We start from the raw sequence: 20,337 nt of genomic DNA on the forward strand, positions 1-20,337 counted from the left end.
AGTCTGAAAGATCAGGTCACTGACCTAAGACATATACAGTTAAGAAATGGAATTTCTGCCACCACAACCCAGAAAGTTGATTTGTCACTCAATGCTCTGTTTTACCCCCCCCCCCCCCCACTTTTTCTCTTTATCACATTGCCATTTGGCATGTGATTAGGGGATGTTTCAGACTCTTCATCTGTGCCAGGAGAGATACTTTTTTCCTTGCTTATAATTCTCCAGTATGAATGCCATGGATAAAATGAGCCACATTATTGTTGCTTAATTCTAAGAGATAATTGTCATCCCTGACCATTCAAGTGGTTTCTACCAAATTATATTTTTATTTGCATACAATTCTCTTTATTGACTCGGTTATTTGGGCAATAAGACATGAGGAAGATCTAAAAATCTGCTTGTGTTGGAATTTTCGATGCCCCAAAATACCTATTCCATTGCAAATATTTTGGCTCTTTGCTATATCCAATTCGAAATTGAATTATCTACTGTCTTATATCTTATAATTATTTCGAATAACACTACAAATTCCTAGAGGAGAACAACCATATGATGGCTCTGGGAATGTGGCCAGGACGAACAATATTTGCTGAATGGAATTTAAATTAGGGCTGACCCCTCTACTCCCTAATGGGAAGCATTAGAGCTAATGGTAGAGCATGAGATCAGAGCGAGACAGCGGGGTGAGAGACCTGGTTCTACCACTAATCTTGGGCAAGTTACATAAACCAACTCGGCCCTACTGCCCTCATTAGACAATGGGGATGTTAATGACCATCTCTTAGGGCCCTTGTAAGAACTAAATGAGAAGTCTGGTGTATTGAAGTAAAAATGCAATAAATGTTGGGTCTTGTTATCAAGCCCACTTTCTTGGATCTTTCCAGAGGTCCTCTGCCTTCCCCTATATGAATGCACTATTGCTTTTCACTCTCACGAACTGAAAGGTCAGAGTTCCAGAGCAAATTATGCACAGAGCATCCACCACAGAGAGCCTTGTATTTGCCAAAAATAATTGAATGAATATTTGCAATAGTGTTGGCTGTCTGGTAGCGTTTATTATTTTTTCTCTCAATTCCACTTTACTTTATTTAGTGTTAACTTTGTCTAGCAAATAAGTATTGCTCCAAATTAGGTATTTCTTCGAATAATCAGATACTACCTTTATAAAAAGTGACCAATTAATTACTGCTACAGGAGATCATGTTTTTTTAAAAAACATAAAATAGTCTGAACACTTCATATAATTCTTCAAACTGGGTTTGTTAAACATTATCCATGCTTATCAGAGAGATATAATTAGCCCCAGTTTTGAGGGATGTAATAGCACTTAGGAATTCAATTAGGTGATTCCCTTCAGGCTAATAATGAGCAAAATGGACATTAGAGCACCTACCATTTATGACCAAAATTGGAAGAGGTAACCATAATGCTAGGAGCCTGGCTTTGACACACTGAATTTTATAAAGTGAATTTTCATCTGCTTACTTCATTTCTAAGGCTGAGAATTTCAGAGCATCAAAGAAAAAAAGTCTGTTTATTTCCTTTCTCTTTACATAATTATGACAAACCATCCTTTTGCAACATGTCAGGTTCCTCACTACAATGGATTTATTCTTTGAGCAGAAAGGTAATTTACCAGTAAGATTATGAATGGCACTCTCTGAGTCCTTACATCTTTTCTGTATTTCCCATTTTTCTGCAATGAGCATGTAGTACTTTTAGGAGCAAGCAAAAAGGGCTTTAGTTGTCCTTTTCGTTTTTCATTCTCATGGAAAAACACATGGTGGTGCGGGGCAGAGGTTCAGGCCACCCTCACAAAGGCTGGTCTAAGAATGTGCTGAAAGAGAAAGATTCACAGCTGTTTGGAGGTGATCCCAACCAGGGATGTTGAGCCTCAAATCTGGGAGTGTGAATACTGGTCAACAAGAAATACATGAATAACTAGTATAGCCTCTCATTCTAGCTGGGCTTGCCTGGCTCTGGCAGCATTTACATATGGGTATAATTCTCAGACTAAACGATGGTGCCTGGCACATCGTAGATGCTCAGTAAATATTTGCCAAATAAAGGATTGTAGTGCTAACGCAGATCAGCAATTACTGTATCTCAAATCAGGGGAAACTAGAATCACTTCCTACCCGAGGAATCAGAGGGAAGATTTTGCTCTCGGAAACTAGAGACCCTGAATATTAAATAGGAATCACAATAAAACAGAAACATTGATGCACAGGACTTTGGTAACTTGAAACAACTGCAAGGACTCATTGTGCTTTTTCTTATCACAAAAACATTGTAAAAAAAAAAAAAAACCCGGAAAATGCAGATAAGGAAAAATGAAACCTTTAAAAACCTACTGTTATGACATAAGTGTGTACTGTTTCAGATGATCTTCAAAATGGTGAATTTTGTGTATGTGAATTTCATGTCAACTAAACTAAAAAACAAAACCTATGCAGCCTATGTCCTTGAAGACAGAAAGAGCAGATGAGTGAGTGACAATTGATTAAAGAGTTGCCCCATTCTGGGCTCTCTGCAGAGAGGGCACTTGGGTACTGACTAGCCCACATTATTAGCCAAGGAGGCTTCCAGAGAACGGAGCCACCAGTTGACACATGTCCCCTGGAGTTCAGAGAGCAGGAGGCTGGAGCCCAAATCTCTGTACAGGGAGTGACACAGTAATGGGTGAGAGATCTGGTTCTATGACAAGCTCTGGGCAATTTACAAAACCAATTGGATGAGGCCAAAAGGCAAACAGGCTCTTATAGGGGCTGAGCACACTTCTAGAGCCGGTGGGCAAAGGTGTGTGTGCCGAGGCTCCAAGTCACACTGTAAAAACCCTCTGCACAGTGCTGCCCTCAAAGTGAGGAGGCCTCAGCAGAAAGCTCCTGTGTACAGTCAGGCTCCTGCAAGCTAGAGACTCCAGGGGGTCCCTGTCCCTGAAGAATAGGGATGCATCCCCAGGTTAAAAAAGGAGGCAAAGTTAGATACCTGCTGGTGGCCCAACCACACCAGGATGAGTGCTAGAATCAAAGGAGACACAGAATGGGCAAGCCCTTCAGAGGACATAAAGTGCCACTGAAGTGTTCATTCTTAGTAAAAATGACTCTGAGACTCATAAACTAGCGCTGTAACAACTTGTTTCAGATCTCCCAGTTCCTAAATCTTTGATTACAACAGGAGAAAGCCTTGAGAGTCTAACTATATCCCTGCCCCCAGGTAGGGATTTCCTACCTGGAGTTCCTTCCAGACCCTGCCAGACACTCACATGTTCACCCCTGCCTCAGCACACTAGACCCAGAATCAGTCCACCCTCTACTACCCATTGGACTCACTGAATGGTCAAAAATACCAAAAGATTGTGCCATGTGGAAAAGACCAGAAGAATATCTATCTGTCCTATTTTAAACTCCTGAGAAGGCAACTCAACCATCTGTCTTGGCAACCATTCCAGGCTGGAGCCACCCCGTCAGAAACATCTCTTTTCGGTTTAATCTAAATCCTTCAAAAGGAGCCTCGAGCTAATTTCATCCCATTCCATTTTCAAATAATTTGGAACACAGTTGTTTACCATCCGGATTATAGGATTATATAATGTTGCAGCGTTGTGGTGAGCAGTAAATGAAATAATTCATGTAAAACACAGAGCTCAGTATCTAGCACATAATAATAGCCCAAGACATGCTTATTATTACCATCATTACATGCACCAGGACTCTTTCAGTCACAAGGACATGGACACAACTCAAAATAACTTAAGAAAAAAAAAAAAGAGGGGGATGGAGAATGTAATTAGGAAGTAAAAGTGTGCAGTGGCCTTCAGGTACTACTGGATCTAGGACTCACGTCGTATTCGCAGGGCTCCTCTTTCCCTCTCTTCTCTTCTTTCTGAAAAGCTTTTTGAAGCATGGAGAGCAGAATATCAAGCAGCAGACTCAGCTCAAATAACCCTAGAATATGTTCCCCATCCCTCAGTTTATTTATCAAGAATTTGCTGAATGCCAAGCAAGTGTCAAGCAGAGTTCTAGAAGCTAAGAATAGAGCAGCGTCCAAGACATAACATTTTTGCCCTTGTGGGATGGAAAGAAGGATCTGGTAGGAGAGGTGAAAGGATGTAGAAAAAGTTTCCTCCAAAACATGAGGTCACACCTTATGCCTATAATTAAGGTAAACGCTTAGCTTTTTCTTCTCAAAGCCAAGTAAAGCCGCCCCTTTCAAAACTCCTTTTTCAAAACAGCCATTCTTGCCAAATGGGCTGAATCTCAACAATCAGGACTTCAAATAGACAAATATGTGTGGATTTTGAGCGCATTTGGTTTATTTATGCTGCGCAATCTTTGCACAGTGTTTCTATGATGCATCTGGAGCTACACTGACATAATCTGCTTCCATGTTTGAGTCTCTTTTCTTTTCACACTTTTCATTCTCCGATGAAGTTTAGGGCTTTCCTCCACTTTCAGGGTTTCCTTTCAATAGGATGTTAGTTCCTTAGTAAAACATTGCAAAAACCTGGTCAGTTGTGAGTCATTTAGAAAGGGTTCCTCTAAGTGATTTCAATTCCATTTCTCTGTGTTAACCATCGGAACCGTAAAAAATGAAGACCTGGAGACCCAGGTTTTGGGAGAACCCCAGGAAGTGTGGCCTACCTCTGGAAACTTTCAACCTCAGCCTCTCCAGGAAGCTCACAGTGAAGAATGTTTCCTATAGCATTTCAAGCTTTCACCTGAAAAAAAAAAGTCCTGATTTACCAGAGCTATTCCAGATTTATTCTACAAACAGGCTGCCTAAATTAACAGCGCACACAGACCTATTTTAATTTGGCACTGGCCTAACAGATCCGTGCCACCACACGAATCCATTCACGAACAATGTAGGGACCAACTCCCACTAAATTCAAGGTGGCTCAAGTGTGTGTGCCAGGGCTGGGGGTGGGGGGGTGTTGGTTGTCTTAACATCAGTTTTATTTTTTAAGTAACATTATAAGTTATGTGCCCTGCTCCTGTTTTCTCAATTTGGTCTGCTTTTCAGTCTCCCTATCCCTCCCGCTTTAGTGATCTCTTGTCAGGGCAGTAATTTATTTTCTTTAATCCACATATAATGGACGAATGGGCCATCTGGCTCAGTCCAATCTCATCGTTAAAACTGATCTTAGAATTAAACAAAAATGGATTTTTTTTTTAAATCGAAAAGCTCATCAGCCCCAAGCCCTCCACCTCATATTTGTCCACCTGTGCTTTTTTTTTTTTTTTTTTTTCCGGGGAGGGGGTGGTGTACTCGGGGTTGCACCTGCTAGATCAAAGCACGCTGGAGTTGGGTCCAGGCCCTGCCTCTTGGGAGGTATGAAGGACCCCTGTGCAGGCAGGCACCCCTTCTGGGATCAGACCCTATCCTGCATGAACACATTTGCCCCCGCCCCCATCCCCATTCCAGCCCCCTACCCAGCCACCCAAAAGGAAAAAAAAAAAAAGTCTGGATCCAGATTTTTTTTTTTTTAAACTTAATACCCTATCTTTGCAAGCCAGGTCGGGCCCAAACCTCCTTTCCTGGGTCTCTCCCTTGCGGATGGGGCCCTGTCCCTGATGCTGCCTTCAGAGTTAGGAAAGGCACAGAACTTTCCCAGCAGGGACGTGCTGCGCCGTCCGGGTCGCACCGCAGGGCAGGGGCCCCTCTCCCTCCTCCTCGAGTGGGGGCGGTGGTTCTTTAGTAAACAGGCCTCCCGCGGCCCCGCGGGACCCCCGGGCCCTGGCCCAGATCGAGCTACCGGAGGCCGGTCGGGGAGCCGGGCGGACAAGCGGGGTCTACGGGAGGGAGACGCCTGTGCCTCCCCGGAGGGGCCTGCCCCCGCGCCCCACGCGACCCCCGGGACTCCCGTGCCCCCCGCGCCCCAGGGACCCCCGCGCCCCCCGCGCCCCTTGCGCCCCCCTGGACCCCCGCGCCCCCAGCGCCGCCGGGACCCCCGTGCCCCCCTGGACCCCCGCGCCCCCAGCGCCGCCGGGACCCCCGTGCCCCCCTGGACCCCCGCGCCCCCCGCGCCCCTTGCGCCCCCCTGGACCCCCGCGCCCCCAGCGCCGCCGGGACCCCCGTGCCCCCCTGGACCCCCGCGCTCCCAGCGCCCCCGGGATCCCCGTGCCCCCAGCGCCCCCTGGATCCCCGCGCCCCCAGCGCCCCCGGGACCCCCGCGCCCCCCGCGCTCCCCGGGACCCCCGCCCCGCAGCGCCCCCGGCTCGGGGCTGCACACCCGGCCACGGCGGGCGGGAACGGGCGAGCTTGGGGCGTGCACCCCGCTCTGCCGCGCGTCCCGCGGCCCCGGCGGCGGGAGGCGGGAGGCGGGGTGCGGGCGGGGGGGCGGCGGGGCCGCCGGCCGCCGCTCCGATTGGCTGCGCCGCCCGCCCCGCGCCCGCCCCGCGCCCCCCGCGCCGCCCCCCGCGCCGCCCGCCGCCCGCCGCCCGCAGCCCGCAGCCCGAGGCAGGACGCGCAGGGGCGGGACCCCGCGCGCGGGGATAAAAGCGGGCGGCGGCGCGCGGGGAGCCGGGGTCCTGCAGGCTCCGGAGCGCGGGGAGGGGGCCCGGGAGCGACCCGCCGCCGCGCCCCCGCCCCGCCCCGCCCCGCCGCGCCCCCGCCCCTCGGCCCGGGCTCCGGGAGTGCGGCGCCCCGCGCGGACACGCGACGGCCGGGGCGCCGCGGCGGCACCTGTCGCCGAGCCGGCGAGGACCCACGGAGCCGCCCGAGAGGTCCCTGCGCCCCGGGGGCGCCGCCGCCGCCGCCGCCGCCAACTCCCCAAAGTTGAGAGCCAGCGAGAGGCTGCCGCCCGCCGGGAGCCGGAGGGAAAGGAGCTCGGGAGATGCGGGAGTGACGGGCAGACGCGGACAGACGCCGGACCCTCGGAGGACACCCCCGTCTCGGCCTCTCCCCGAGGCTTCTCAGCCCCGTGAGTTCTCTGCATGGGTGGCCTCCTGTGCGTTCCCGTTGAATTGTCTGTAGGATGCGTTTGCATATTTTTGTGTCTGTTGGAGGGAGTTTAAAAAAAAAAAAAAGAAAGAAAAAGAAACGACGCAGCCTGCCCGGTAAAAAAAAAATAATAAAAATCACTGAATTGCTTACGGTGAGTCGGTTATATTGGTAGGTTGTGGGCGTAGATGTCTGTAAGCGGGAGTATCCCCCGGAAAAAAAAAAAAAAAAAGAAATCGCATTGAACAGTAAAAACAAAACAAACAAACCCTCCCCCCACCCCTAAAAATAAATAAATAAATAAATGCATCAACCATCCTGGGTTCCCCAGCGTGCAACAGAACCTGCATTTCAAAAGTTACCGGAGAGCAAGCAAGGTGCGGCGCGGAAAGGTGAACTGGTGCTAACTTTGCTTTTTGCACCCCCTCCCTCCCCCCCTCCCCCCTCCTCCTTTTCAAATATCCGTTGTTTACCAGGTTCCCTGGTGGGAGGCTGAGCTGGTGGAGAGGCGCCGGGAAGAGCCTCGGAGGCGACCATAATGTCTTTGCGTCTACACACGCGGCCCACCCCGCCTGGAGTTGTCACCCCGGGCTGCAGGGAGCTGCTGTGTTTGTTGGTGATCACGGCGACCGTGAGCCGCGGCGCCTCCGGGGTGTGCCCCACCGCTTGCATCTGTGCCACGGACATCGTGAGCTGCACCAACAGAAACCTGTCCAAGGTACCCGGGAACCTTTTCAGACTGATCAAGAGACTGGATCTGAGCTACAACCGGATCGGGCTTCTGGATTCGGAGTGGATCCCGGTGTCGTTGGCCAAGCTGAACACCCTCATTATTCGTCATAACAACATCACCAGCATTTCCGCGGGCAGTTTTTCCACGACTCCAAATTTGAAGTGTCTTGACTTATCCTCCAATAAGCTGAAGACGGTGAAAAGCGCCGTGTTCCAAGAGCTGAAGGTCCTGGAAGTGCTCCTGCTGTACAACAACCACATTTCCTATCTGGATCCCTCAGCGTTTGGAGGACTCTCCCAGTTGCAAAAACTCTACTTAAGTGGAAACTTTCTTACGCAGTTTCCCATGGATTTGTATGTTGGGAGGTTCAAGCTGGCAGAACTGATGTTTCTAGATGTTTCCTATAACCGGATCCTCTCCCTGCCCATGCACCACATTAATCTAGTGCCGGGGAAACAGCTGAGGGGCATCTACCTTCATGGAAACCCGTTTGTCTGTGACTGTTCCCTTTCTTCATTGCTGATCTTTTGGTACCGAAGGCACTTTAGCCCGGTGATGGATTTTAAGAACGATTATACCTGTCGCCTGTGGTCCGACCCCAGGCACTCCCATCAGGTGCCTCTGCTCCAGGATGGCTTTCTGAATTGCTCGGACAGTGTCATCAATGGCTCCTTCCGGGCCCTCGGCTTTATTCATGAGGCTCAAGTCGGGGAAAGGCTGATTGTCCCCTGTGACAGCAAGACTGGTGATGGAAATACCGATTTCGTCTGGGTGGGTCCAGACAACCGACTGCTGGAACCCGAGAAAGAGCTGGAGAACTTCCACGTGTTTCGCAACGGAAGCCTGGTTATAGAAAACCCTCGTTTTGAGGACGCCGGAGTGTATTCCTGCATCGCGATGAACAGGCAGCGCCTGCTAAACGAGACCGTGGATGTCACAATCAACGTGAGCAATTTCACCGTGAACAGGTCCCACGCCCACGAGGCCTTTAACACAGCCTTTACCACCCTTGCGGCCTGCGTGGCCAGCATCGTCTTGGTCCTTTTGTACCTCTATCTGACGCCGTGTCCCTGCAAGTGTAAAACCAAGAGACAGAAAAACATTCTCCACCAAAGCGACGCCCATTCATCTATTCTCAACCCCGGCCCGGCCAGCGATGCCCCCGCTGACGACCGGAAGGCAGGGGCCGGTAAAAGGGTGGTGTTTTTGGAACCCCTGAAGGATACCGCAGCGGGGCAGAATGGGAAAGTCAGGCTCTTTCCCAGTGAGCCGGTCATAGCTGAGGGCATCCTCAAGTCCACCCGGGTGAAATCCGACTCCGATTCGGTCAATTCCGTCTTCTCGGACACACCCTTCGTGGCCACCACTTAAGCCTGTGCCTGTCACCTGCGTGGCCTAGTAGTTTCATCACTCCATGCTTCACTTTCTGTGCCGCCTGCAAAACCAACAGCAGGACACACATGGCGTGGCTTTGTTTCTGGAAATGCAACCAAGTGGCCTCTTTGGCTGGTTAATAGGCAATGTGGTAAGGGGCACTTTGGTTCCTCACCAGGCGAACGCCGGACGGAGGACGATGGGCTTGTCTTCCAGAGTTTCAGTTCTAGGCCACAGTATCTTAGTCTTTAGCACCACTGATCATTTCGAAGCTGGCCTGGAGGGGACATTGTCCTTGGTATTCAGGATTCTTGAAAGAAAACATGAGCTTTATGTATTGGTCTTCCTTAAAAAGAGACCTTACTAACTTCTTAGGTCCAAAGTTCTCTTCAAGAAAAGCGTTAGGGTCCTATTTCGTTTTTAAAAGACGTAAAAGGAAAAAAATAAAAAGATAAAAAAATAAAATAAAAAAATAAAAGACGTAGAAGGAAGAACCAAGCAGCACTTCTAAAGCACAAAGTAAGGTTAGATTTGGGAATAATTTGGCTAATTTCATCACTTGAGACCACAGTAAACAGACTACACTGAGAAAATTTGCCGGGTAATGCCACTTCCCATATGGTGTTAGATAAATAGTGCAATAAAGGTACATTTGTTTGTCTTCGTTCTGTACATTTCTTATCCTGGTACAAAAGATCTTACTGAAAGTCACCATTATTTGTTGCCATAAATACGTAGATGTCAATACCAAAATGTCTGAGTAACTTCTTAAACCTTCGTTCTAGCTAATATTTGTTCATATGCTCGTGTATATGTAAATCAAGTGATATGAACTATTGAATAGATCCTACTGTATTGTGCTTTGGACATTTGAATTAATGGAAATATATGTATTCTGTGACTTGATGTTCTGTTTTATTTGGCTATTTGAAAACATAAATCTAAGATGTTTTATGTGGTCAGATTGTTCTACTTTGTCTGAAGTACCTTCTCCAACAAATCTCTCCCCAGATTTTTTGGAGTTACAATATAGAGTTTCATTTTGTCAAAGGGGGGAAAGGCTCTGAAGCGTTCTCCCGAATTTATACCTTCTATACCTTCTATATTCACTCAGATATCATTATGCACTTGAGCCAGGTGTGGAAGGCACTTAACGCCCTGATTCTGCAGCGCACGGAGGGCACAGGCGACCTCCTCCTTGTTCCCTTCTCTGCTGCCAGGTGATCGAGTACTCTTTCTGGGCCTAGATCTCCTCAGCCATAAAAAGAAGATTTCAGCAGGTGATGTTTTAGGTTCCTTCCCATACTGGAAGTGATGATTTCTGGGTGGCCTTGACTCCACCTGGACTTGTATGGGCTCCTGGAAACTCCCCCACATCCCGAGGGGATACGGGAGAGTGGGATTAGGATAGACTAGCATTTCGACCATCAAGTCCAGCTCCTTCTCTTTCTCAGGGACAAATGAAGCCCAGAAAAGACCGTGGGTTATCTAAGACCACACAGTGAATTAGTGACCAGGACGGAAGAAGAACTCAGGTACAGGATTCTTCCTGGCAAAGACCAGGGAGTCAAAAAAGAATGGTTATTTTTAATGGTGGGCACGGAGAAAGAGCCAAAGAATGAGACCAAAGAGTGGTCAGGAAGTGGCAAAGGAGAATCAGGGCTGCATGGCCCTTGGGGCTGAGAGAAGAGAACTTGCGAAAGATGGAAATGGGGGACAGTGACAAAAACACAGAGAAGGAGATGAGGAGGCAAGACCGACCAACAATGGTGGCTTTGGGGAAACAGACATTTGGGGACAGCTCTGTAAGTGCCAAGCCAGGCTCCTGGTGGCGGGGACACTGGTCAGGAGGGGGTTGAGGAGTGAGTGGCCAGGATTTGTACCCCCTGGAATAGGATGCAGAGCCACTACTCAGTAGCCCTGAAAATTCTGTTGCATGGTTTGAAAAAATTGCCGCTTCTCCTTGAAAACCTAAATGTCACCAGTTAGATAAGATCCTTGAGACCCAAAGCTGTTACAGGCAAACATTTTATTCCCGTTCCTGCCACTCAATTAATTAGGAAGAATGCTGTGATTTGTATGACCTTTGAGGTCCTCACTCTTCTCACTCTTCTATTTGGAGAAACTCACTCAAAGATGCTGTGATTTGTTCAGCTTCACACAGCTCGTCTGGACACAAGGAAAAACTCTTGAACCACTGACGCTCTCCAGCAATGGGCAGGGCTGCTCCAGGGGCCGTGTTACCCTGACTTTGAGTGTCCCAAGGAGCAGGGCCATACACTGGCAGGGAAGTTACAGAGAGGAGCTCTGAATTGCACCTTTTCTGGACAGGGTCCCCAGGGTCCTTCAGCCCTTAAAACCCATGATCCTAGGAAACGTGTGGTGCATTTAGCAGAATAACACGGGCAGTGCCTGCAGCAGGGAGTCTGGAGCCCGATCGTGGCTGGTCCTAGTACCACGCTTCAGGTAAGTGACAGACTGAGCTGAGATCCAAACCAACATACACAAAATCACAATGAAAACAGGGTCGCCTTGATGGCTCAGGGATTGAGCATTCATCTCTGGCTCCGACTGTGATCCCAGGGTCCTGGGATCGAGTCCCGCATCGGGCTCCCTGCAGGGAGCCTGCTTCTCCCTCTGCCTGTGTCTCTGCCTCTCTCTCTGTGTCTCTCATGAATAAATAAATAAATAAAATCTTTTAAAAAGAGAGAAAAAGAAAACAAAATCCTGAATACCGAGAAACAAAGCTGTATTTTGAACAAAAGTAGGATGACATGGTGGTGAAAAAGCATGGAGCTGCATGTTACGATGTCGAATTCTAAGTTCTTAGGTATATCTTTTATCTTTTTTTTTTTTTTTTTTGGTAGCAGTCTGATCACATGTATTTTAAATATAGGAACAGAACCAATTTGTGTCTTAAATTTGTCCCACTCGAAAATTTTATATAATTTTCCTTCCCAGTAATAATCTGGATTATGTAACTAGGCTATTCTTTAAGATACTTAGGTATTTTTTATTACAGAGTTGTGACAGAGTGGATGCACATGGGAGAAATCAAGCAAAGATCAAAGACGTGAAATTTTCCTGGGCTTAGAGTATTTTTTCACTACATTAGACTATGCTAGTTTTCTGGCAATGGAGTCTATAGGTAATCATGAGTTAAATTTCTTAACTAGAGTTTTTCTTAAGATTTATAATCTGAGGGGCTCCTGACTGGCTGGGTTGGTCAGTTAAGCATCTGCTTTCCACTCAGGTCATGACCCCAGGGTCCTGGGATTGAGCCCCAGGAGGTTGTGGTGGTGGGGCAGTCCCTGCTCAGCAGGGAGTCTGCTTCTCCCTCTCCTTTTGCCCCTCCCTCCACCTCCTGCTCTCCTGCTGTCTGCATGCTCTCTCTCTCAAATAAATAAATAAAATGTTTCTTAAAAAGATTTATAATATGAAAGAATGACCTAAGTAAGTTTTTTTTTAAAGATTTTTATTTACTTATTTATTCATGACAGACACAGAGAGAGAGAGACAGGCAGAGACACAGGCAGAGGGAGAAGCAGGCTTCCAGGAGGGACCGCGACGAGGGACTCCATCCCGGGACTCCAGGTTCACGCCTTGGGCCAAAGGTAGGCGCTAAACTGCTGAGCCACCCAGGCTGCCCCCTAAGTCAGTTTCTTATTTAGAATCAGCTCTGCATTCATCCTCACTGTTTGGCCTAAAAAGGTGTAAATATACTTATTTTTGGTTTTAATTGCATGAATTATGTGCCCAGAAAAAAAAAATGTGTTTTTTTTCTTAAATTTTTCCAAATAAACGTTTTTCTCAATGTTTGTCACAAAGGATGTAGGTGAAACTTATGGGAGTGGAAACAAGAGAAAGGAAGATCCCTTGTCAGTCCAAATTTTAAAAATACATCCTATTTGGGATTATCCTGCTAAGCACTGTTAAAACAGGATACAGCCCAAACATCCTCTAACACCATTGGCTTTTCCTTTGCCATAACTGCTGCTTGATTTTTGTCCCCTTTGGGGTATCATCGAGTGTTTACCAAGTGATCTAGTGATAGGTCTGACACGAGGCTTCTCGATCGAATTGCAGGGGAAAGGTTGATAAACAAAGGTTTCTAGCAGCTACCCTCTGCACACTCCCCAACCAGAGATCCTGACTGAGGAGGTTTGGGGGTAAGGCCCGCCCATCATATTTTAAACATTTTTTTCTCATAATTCTGATTCTTCCTATTTTCACAAAATATATCCTAAGCTTGGTCCCAGCAAATGTGGTGGTTAGGGCTACGTCAAAATACATTATTATTCCTTGCTAATGGGTTTATTCATAAAAAGAAGAATTTTAACTCTCTTTAAAAAAATTCTAATGTATTGGAGAAATAAAGGAGTTGATTCCCTGATACTAAATGAGCTCTAGAGTGAATTATTGGCTGTAATTCATGATTTATATTTTTCCAAATTATAAATATGGAATAATTACTTTGAGATGACTAAATCTCAGATCCTCTCATCTTTAAAACTATTTTTGGTTTGAAAGCAGAGCTACAACAGATCTGATCTGTAACAAAAGGCTTTGGAGCTTTCAGATTTGATTATATCACACTAAAGTGAGGGCATGTTTGAGTATAGAGTTCATCTACAGAAAACCCAACTCCTTTGTTTTTTTTCAGTATAATAGAACAATAGTTTTTAAAGAGAACGTTAAGATTCCTTTCATGGTTCTCTCAAGTCTCCCTGCCCAAAAGCCAACCCCCAAAGCCCTATTTTTATATTTTATAATAAGATCGTTAGTGTGGAAAGATGATGATTAGTTTGCCCTTGCAAGCATTATTGCATGGTAATATATTAAGGAGAAGAACTAAAAACTCATGTAAAAACATCCTGAATAATTTCAAGGAGACTGTAAAGGACCATTGTTGCTTATGGATAGATTCCAGGGAAGAGAGAGCCCTTCTATAGTGAGGATGAGGGCAGAGCATGGACACACAGCGCTTTGTAAATTATAAAATGTGGTACGCATATAAATGGTAAATATACCGGGTTTAATTTTTTAAGTACCTGCTAAGTGCCAGGCACACTGTGAGAGGTGGTGATACTGTCACTCTTTCTCATAGAAGCTCTCAAAGATGGGAGATATTCCATCCTGTTACAGATAGGAAAAGGAGGCTCAAAAGGGGTAAATAATTTCCCCAGCTAACTCGGCTAATCAGCTGTTTTTGCCATGAGAGTCATTTGAAGGACACCTCTGCACAATGGTCTTACAGGTGTTCTACCGATAGAATGACTTTGGAAAGCCTGGATCATAAGTAAATTTTCCAAAAAAAAAAAAAAAATTTCCATAAATGTAAAAGTGAATGGATTAGTGTGCACAACAAACCTGGGAGAAGAGGACTAGAACGTCAGGCGGGATCGTTAAGTCATTCAGACATAAGAAAGGCAGGAATTTCTTTTTTGGTCCCCGTAAAACACGATGTGTCACATTTCACACAAACTGGAAATCTCTAGGTTTACCAGACAAGGCCTCCTCCAGTCTGCTGCCGCTTTTTGGTCTGGCTGCCCGTCACACCTGAAATTTCTTAATATGCAAAAAAAAAAAAAAAAAAGAAAAGAAAAATATCTGGTTATCATTATCAGTGACATTCAATTTATTTAAATGAATAAATGATTCAACTAAAAAAATTTTATTAAAAATGATCCAAATTTACAGAGTAAATAGTTCTGTTGGAGAGAATATCTGAGAGTTTGTTTTCTTTCTTTCTTTCTTTCTTTCTTTCTTTCTTTCTAAGATTTTATTTATTTATTCATGGGAGGTACAGAGAGAGAGAAGCAGACACAGGGAGGGGGAGAAACAGGCTCCCTGTGGGGACCCCAGTGCAGGACTTGATCCCAGGACCCCGGCATCACGACCTGAGCCAAAGGTGGAGGCTCAACCACCGAGCCACCCAGGTGCCCCTGAGAGTTTGTTTCAAATTTCTAGCAGAAAAAATAAATTAATTAAAAATAAATAAAAAAAAAATTTCTAGGAGAGTGGGACAATTCAGAGCCAGGAGTACTTTTTCAACTAATTTTTAAATTAGATTTCTCAAAATAATTTTACAGTTATTTCACAAGGCTGCCTCAGTAGCTTATCTGATGAAACATCTCTATGAGGTAATATGTCAGCAGAGCATCAAATATAGTCTCAGAGAATTTTGCAGTGTCCATAGAATCAAATATAATGGGATCAAGGAACAAATCCTTGGTGACGAATGGCCGGTTACCGCCAAGAGGTGACTGAGCATTGCTAGATACTGTGGAGGCCATAAATGATGTAAGATTAACTACCCTCTCCCCTTCAAGAAGATGATGGTACGCCTGGCCGAGGAATCACTATTAAACAAACCCAAGAGTAAAAAAGTTGATTTGTCTGTTCACGACTATTCTGGCAAATAGGACGTGAGAGAAGGAAGATGATTGGCAGAGAGCTTGCTCTGACCAACTGGACTAATGCAGCACAGGTGTGAGCACTAGGCAGCCGTCCCATGGATGCCCTGAACCCTATGCTGCAGGGACCCTTGTCTTCCAAAAGCCTGCATAGTGAGGAGGTGCAGCTAGCTGGCTCATAGAGCTCTGTAAGGAATGTCGGGGATTCTAGTTAAGATTCTAATGCCAATCTATTATGATTTTTCATCAGATTTAGAGGAGAAAGAGACCTAGGCATTTCACACTGGTCCTCTCTCTGCACTCACAACTCCAAACCTCACCCCCATGGCAGTTAGGGTGAATGTATCCTAGCTACTACAGGAGGAATGAAAACAGTAACAGTGACAATGATAAGAGCAACGACAGTAACATTTTTTTTAAATAAAAGATTATTTATTCACCAGAGACACACAGAGAGAGGTAGAGACATGAGCAGAGGGAGAAGCAGGCTGTTGCACGACTTGATCCCAAGACCTGAGCCCAGGCAGACGCTCAACCACTGAGCCACCCAGGCATCCCCAACAGTGACATTTTTATGTGTAAGCTCCATGCCGAGGGCTTTGCACATTTTTTCTCGCTCCTATGGGGAAGTTACTATTTTCACGTCCATTCTACAGATGGGAGAACTGAGACTTAGGCACATTAAGTGATTTGCTTTCAGAACATACAGTAAAGAAGTCAGGATTTGAATTCAGTTTTGTCTGGGTCCATCCAGAGCCCAGTCTCTTAATATCTACACTGTACTACATGCCTACCTTGCTACACTGCAATACTTTTCAGCTGTGAGGCAGGGCCTGGCTCATCAAGCCCCTTTTGCCCTCCTGTGTCCTTATTATCTGGCTTCAGGAGGCCTTTCCTTTAATGATATGGCTTTGCTTTCAGGATTCTGCTCTGGACCCTTGTCCTCTAGTGACCCCCTCCCACCACAACCCTGGCAGCTCACTGCGTTGGCCCTTCACCAATGCTGGCTTTCACTTTCTGCCTCTCTTTATGCTCCCTGTGTCCCTGACCAGATCCTCAGCTACTGGAGGATGTGTCTCCTGTCTCTTTATCCAGCACCTAGCACATAGTAGGTGTTTGCATGTCTCAGCTTTTCGATTACATTCATTCATTCAATGCACAATATAGAAGAGCTAATATGTGCCAGTCCCTGAGCTCCACCTGGAGATCAACTATAATCAGCTGCTTCCAGGTTGTTGCTGTTTTAAAGATTTATTTATTTATTCATGAGAGACACAAAGAGAGAGAGGCAGAGACACAGGCAGGGGGAGAAGCAGGTGCCCTGCAGGGAGCCCGATGTGGGACTCCATCCAGGGACCCCAGGATCAGGCCCTGACCCAAAGGCAGACTCTCAACCATGGAGCCACCCCGGAATCCCAAGCTGCTCCCAAGTTTCGAAGAGAGGCAGAAGTATAGTTTTGTCGTCAGGCAAACATGCTGATCTAGAAACACCCAAAGACAGGGAGGTCAGGGCGAGTTTCCCAGGAGAAATAATGCCTGAGCGGAGGCTTCAAAGATATTTGTATGTTTAGAGAAGTCTAGTGTGTTGGACATGTGGACATGGAGGAAGGACATGTGAGCGTACCCTGGTCCCTGGGGATCCGACTAAATTGGCTGTCGGAAACAAGGACACCAGTGCCCTCCGAGCTGCCTTATGATGGGGCCCCCAGCGCCTTGATCCCAAGGCCTTCAGGACGGGGTCCAGCACGAACCTTCCTCATTTCCCCTTCCAGTCTGCGCTGAAAATGTAGCTGCAAGTTAGTCCTTTCTCCTAGCTCTTCAAGGAGAAAACTCACTAAATTGGCCCCGTTGTAAATGCTGATAGCATATTTTGCGAGGCCAAAGAGTTAGAAATATTAGCTTCTTTTGTGTAACAATGTAGGCTTAACACGGTAATGATGAAATAATCCTACTTAATTCAGTTATCACTCTATAGACCAAGGAATGTCTTAGAGCTAATGTTTATCCAAGCTTTGCTGTAATTAAATTTACACTGCTAGCCTGGATATTGATTTGACTAAGCTGGTTTTATAAAAGTGAATGATTTGGGTGGGAAGAGACAGGGGAAAAGAAAGAAAAAAAAAAAACACATCAGACTGACCTGCAGAATTAAATTACAACAATTCAGGCTTCTTGTTGAGCATTCATGTGCATTTTTGCCCAGCCCTGCCTGGTTAAATTCTTCTTGAACGCCTTCATGCTTGAGCGAATCTTTCTCGAAGTCTAGACTTGTAGAGCCACTGTGCCGTTGTCTTGTTTTTTTTTTTTGTTTGTTTGTTTTGCTTTGTTTTGTTTAATTTCTTTTTTCAACTATATTCCTTTTGCAAAGAAAAGCATCTTGCCTGAGGTGGAAACACAATGAAAGACCTGTGATGTGAAAGCTTAAAAGAAGTTGCTTGCTTTTTTATTGGTTCTCAGTTTTAAAAAAATATTCATACTTAATTACAACCCGAGGGCAACCTTCAGCTCTTGATATGACCTACTTCAAATCGGTGGAGAAATAACAAATATCTCCCCTAAGCGACCATTTATAATAACTTTGACTTTTTCCTAAAACCCAGAGGAAATGTAGTTCTTGGTTCCAGGCCAAGTTTGTCAGGAGCTATTTATATTAATAAATCTTATTCACAGAAGGATTCCATTGAAAATCACATCACTAATTATTATATCTAATTTGAAATAAGGACCAGAACAGCGACCTTCATGAGCTATATAGGATATAGTGATTTGACTGACAAATATGTTATTACATTTTGGGGAGTCTTATTTAGTTGGTCAACATTAAGCATCTTAGGAATCTGGCAGGGGATTTGAAAACAAAATCCTAAGCAGCCTTGTATGGGATCTGAGATTTTTCCCGAAGAAGTAGACTCAGACATTGCTCTTTCGGGACTTTTCTCTGTCTAATGATGAGACGGCTGGCTAACTCCCCTGCTATCTGTCACTCAGGTATTCTCGAGGTCTGCTTCAGTTTTAAGTGCAGCACACTCGGGGAGACAGAGGAGAGTCATCTACCAGTGGCACACATCCCATACATCTCTCGAATCCTGGCCGTTGCCAGGATTCCTGCCAGGCAGCGAAGCCTCTTCCCACAGCGTCTAAAGATTTAGAGGAGATGGAGGCAGAGGCATTTAGAGGAGGTGTCTCCTGACTATGTCTTCATCTCCTCTATTTATTTCTGGAAAATGCTTGGAACATGTGCTTATTATTTGCTCTGAACCACCTTAAAGCCATGCAGCTCTATCCACTGGCCCTCTAGCCCCACTCCACACTCCCTCTCTTGAAGGCGTTGTTGACCATGGGTAAGAGCCAGGCACTGAGCGCTTTACTATCTATGGGCATTCCCATGCAACGTGTTTATATTTGATCTAGAAATGCCTGTGGGGTTGTTGCATAAACATGATCCCTCTCATGGTCTTTCTCATTTCCATCAAATGGTAACCCCATCCTTCCAATTGCTCAGGCCCAAAACATTGGTGTCCTCTCTGACTCTTCTTCTGCTCTCACCCTGTATCTGATCTGTGGGAAAATTCTCTTGGCTCTACCTTCAAAATACATCTGGAGTCTGACCTCTTCTCCTCACCTCCATCCCATCCCCATCTAAGCCACCAGTATTCTCTGGATTTTTGCAGTCGGGCTGGCTGCTCCCCTTGTTCCACCTTTGCCCTCCTAGGGTCTGTTCTTAGAACTGTAGCCACCATGACCCTTCCGAAAAGAAGGCTAGTTCATGGCCTTTCTGCTCAGAACCTTAGGATTCACTGTCTCTCAACCCCCGATTATTCCCTAGAGGCACACGTGAGATACCAAAAACTTTCCCAGGCCTGGCTCCCTCTCCAGAGACTTTGATTCACTTGATTTTCACAGTCCACAGGTAATTCTAAAGTGTAACCATGGCTGAGTCCTTCCGTGGGGTCTGTAGGCCCTTACCACCCCCTCAGTTCTCTGGCCTCATTCCCCACTTCCCATGCTCTGCTCTGGCCCCATTGGCCTCTGTATGCATCAGTCACACTCCTGCGTCCTACTGCCCCTCTGCCTGGAATTCTCTTCCCAATTCCTGCCTGACTGGCTTTGCCTTTGCCTCTTTCAGGTCTTTGCTCAAATGTCCCCCCCCCCCTTTTTAAAGATTTTATTTTTATTTATTCACAAGAGACACAGAGAGGCAGAGACATAGGCAGAGGGAGCCCAATGTGGAACTCCATCCCAGGACCCCAGGATCATGACCTGAGCCAAAGGCAGCTGCTCAACCACTGAGCCCCCCAGACACCCTCAAATGTCTCTGTAATGAGGTCTCTCACAGAGGGGCGGTGTTATTTACTGCTAAATTCCCCCACCCCACCCACCCCACCCCAATCCAGCCTCCCTCGTCCCATTCCTGTTTTATTTTTCTCCATGGCCTTCCTCAGCATCTGACGGCCTATATTTTACTTACTATGTGAGTTCCACGAGGGCAGGAATTTTTATGAGTTTTGTTGGGTGGTGTGTTCCCCACGCCAAAAACAGAACAAATAAATATTTGCAAATACATATTCAGCTAGTGAACAAACCAGGCCTAGGAAAGGAGCAGCAGGGCTGCCCCTGTGATGAACTCAAGGATGGTCACCATAGTCACTACCGTTGACAACATGATTGTTTCCATGTGGTACATTTTCTACTCTGTCCCAGTTTGTGATGCTCTTCTTCACCCCCTAAAAGAGCACGAGGGGGGTTTTGCCATATGCAGTGATGAGTAAACTGTCTAAATACAGCTTAATACCCATTTTGCACATATTTCCCACTTTTTTAAGGCACCCCATTTGGTATTTATGAGAAGATATCATGCTGAGTACACAG

The 20,337-nt window shown here is 46.3% G+C and overlaps 1 protein-coding gene and 1 long non-coding RNA gene across 4 annotated transcripts; one reads left to right on the top strand and one right to left on the bottom strand.

Moving 5' to 3' along the window:
* Positions 1–4,291: 4,291 nt before the first annotated feature.
* On the bottom strand, positions 4,292–7,578 carry LOC112678231 (uncharacterized). 3 transcript variants are annotated; one of them, XR_004809754.1, is made up of 3 exons: positions 7,419–7,578; positions 4,644–4,720; positions 4,292–4,484 (listed from the first exon to the last, which is right to left on the bottom strand). It is a non-coding gene; the product is annotated as an uncharacterized LOC112678231 (long non-coding RNA). The 3 variants fall into 3 exon arrangements; XR_003147459.3 differs by lacking the exon at positions 7,419–7,578 and adding an exon at positions 6,236–6,318; XR_003147460.3 differs by lacking the exon at positions 7,419–7,578 and adding an exon at positions 5,533–5,849.
* On the top strand, positions 6,683–9,958 carry AMIGO2 (adhesion molecule with Ig like domain 2). Its single transcript, XM_025477380.3, has 2 exons — positions 6,683–6,925; positions 7,422–9,958. The coding sequence occupies exon 2, from the start codon at positions 7,484–7,486 to the stop codon at positions 9,047–9,049; it is 1,566 nt and encodes a 521-aa protein (XP_025333165.1). The 5' UTR covers positions 6,683–6,925; positions 7,422–7,483; the 3' UTR covers positions 9,050–9,958.
* Positions 9,959–20,337: the final 10,379 nt, after the last annotated feature.

This window comes from Canis lupus, chromosome 27 (genome assembly GCF_003254725.2).
Source record: "Canis lupus dingo isolate Sandy chromosome 27, ASM325472v2, whole genome shotgun sequence".
NCBI lineage: Eukaryota > Metazoa > Chordata > Mammalia > Carnivora > Canidae > Canis > Canis lupus.

Coding starts and splice junctions, on each gene's coding strand:
- AMIGO2 (XM_025477380.3), top strand. CDS start 7,484: ATGTCTTTGCGTCTACACACGCGGCCCACCCCGCCTGGAGTTGTCACC.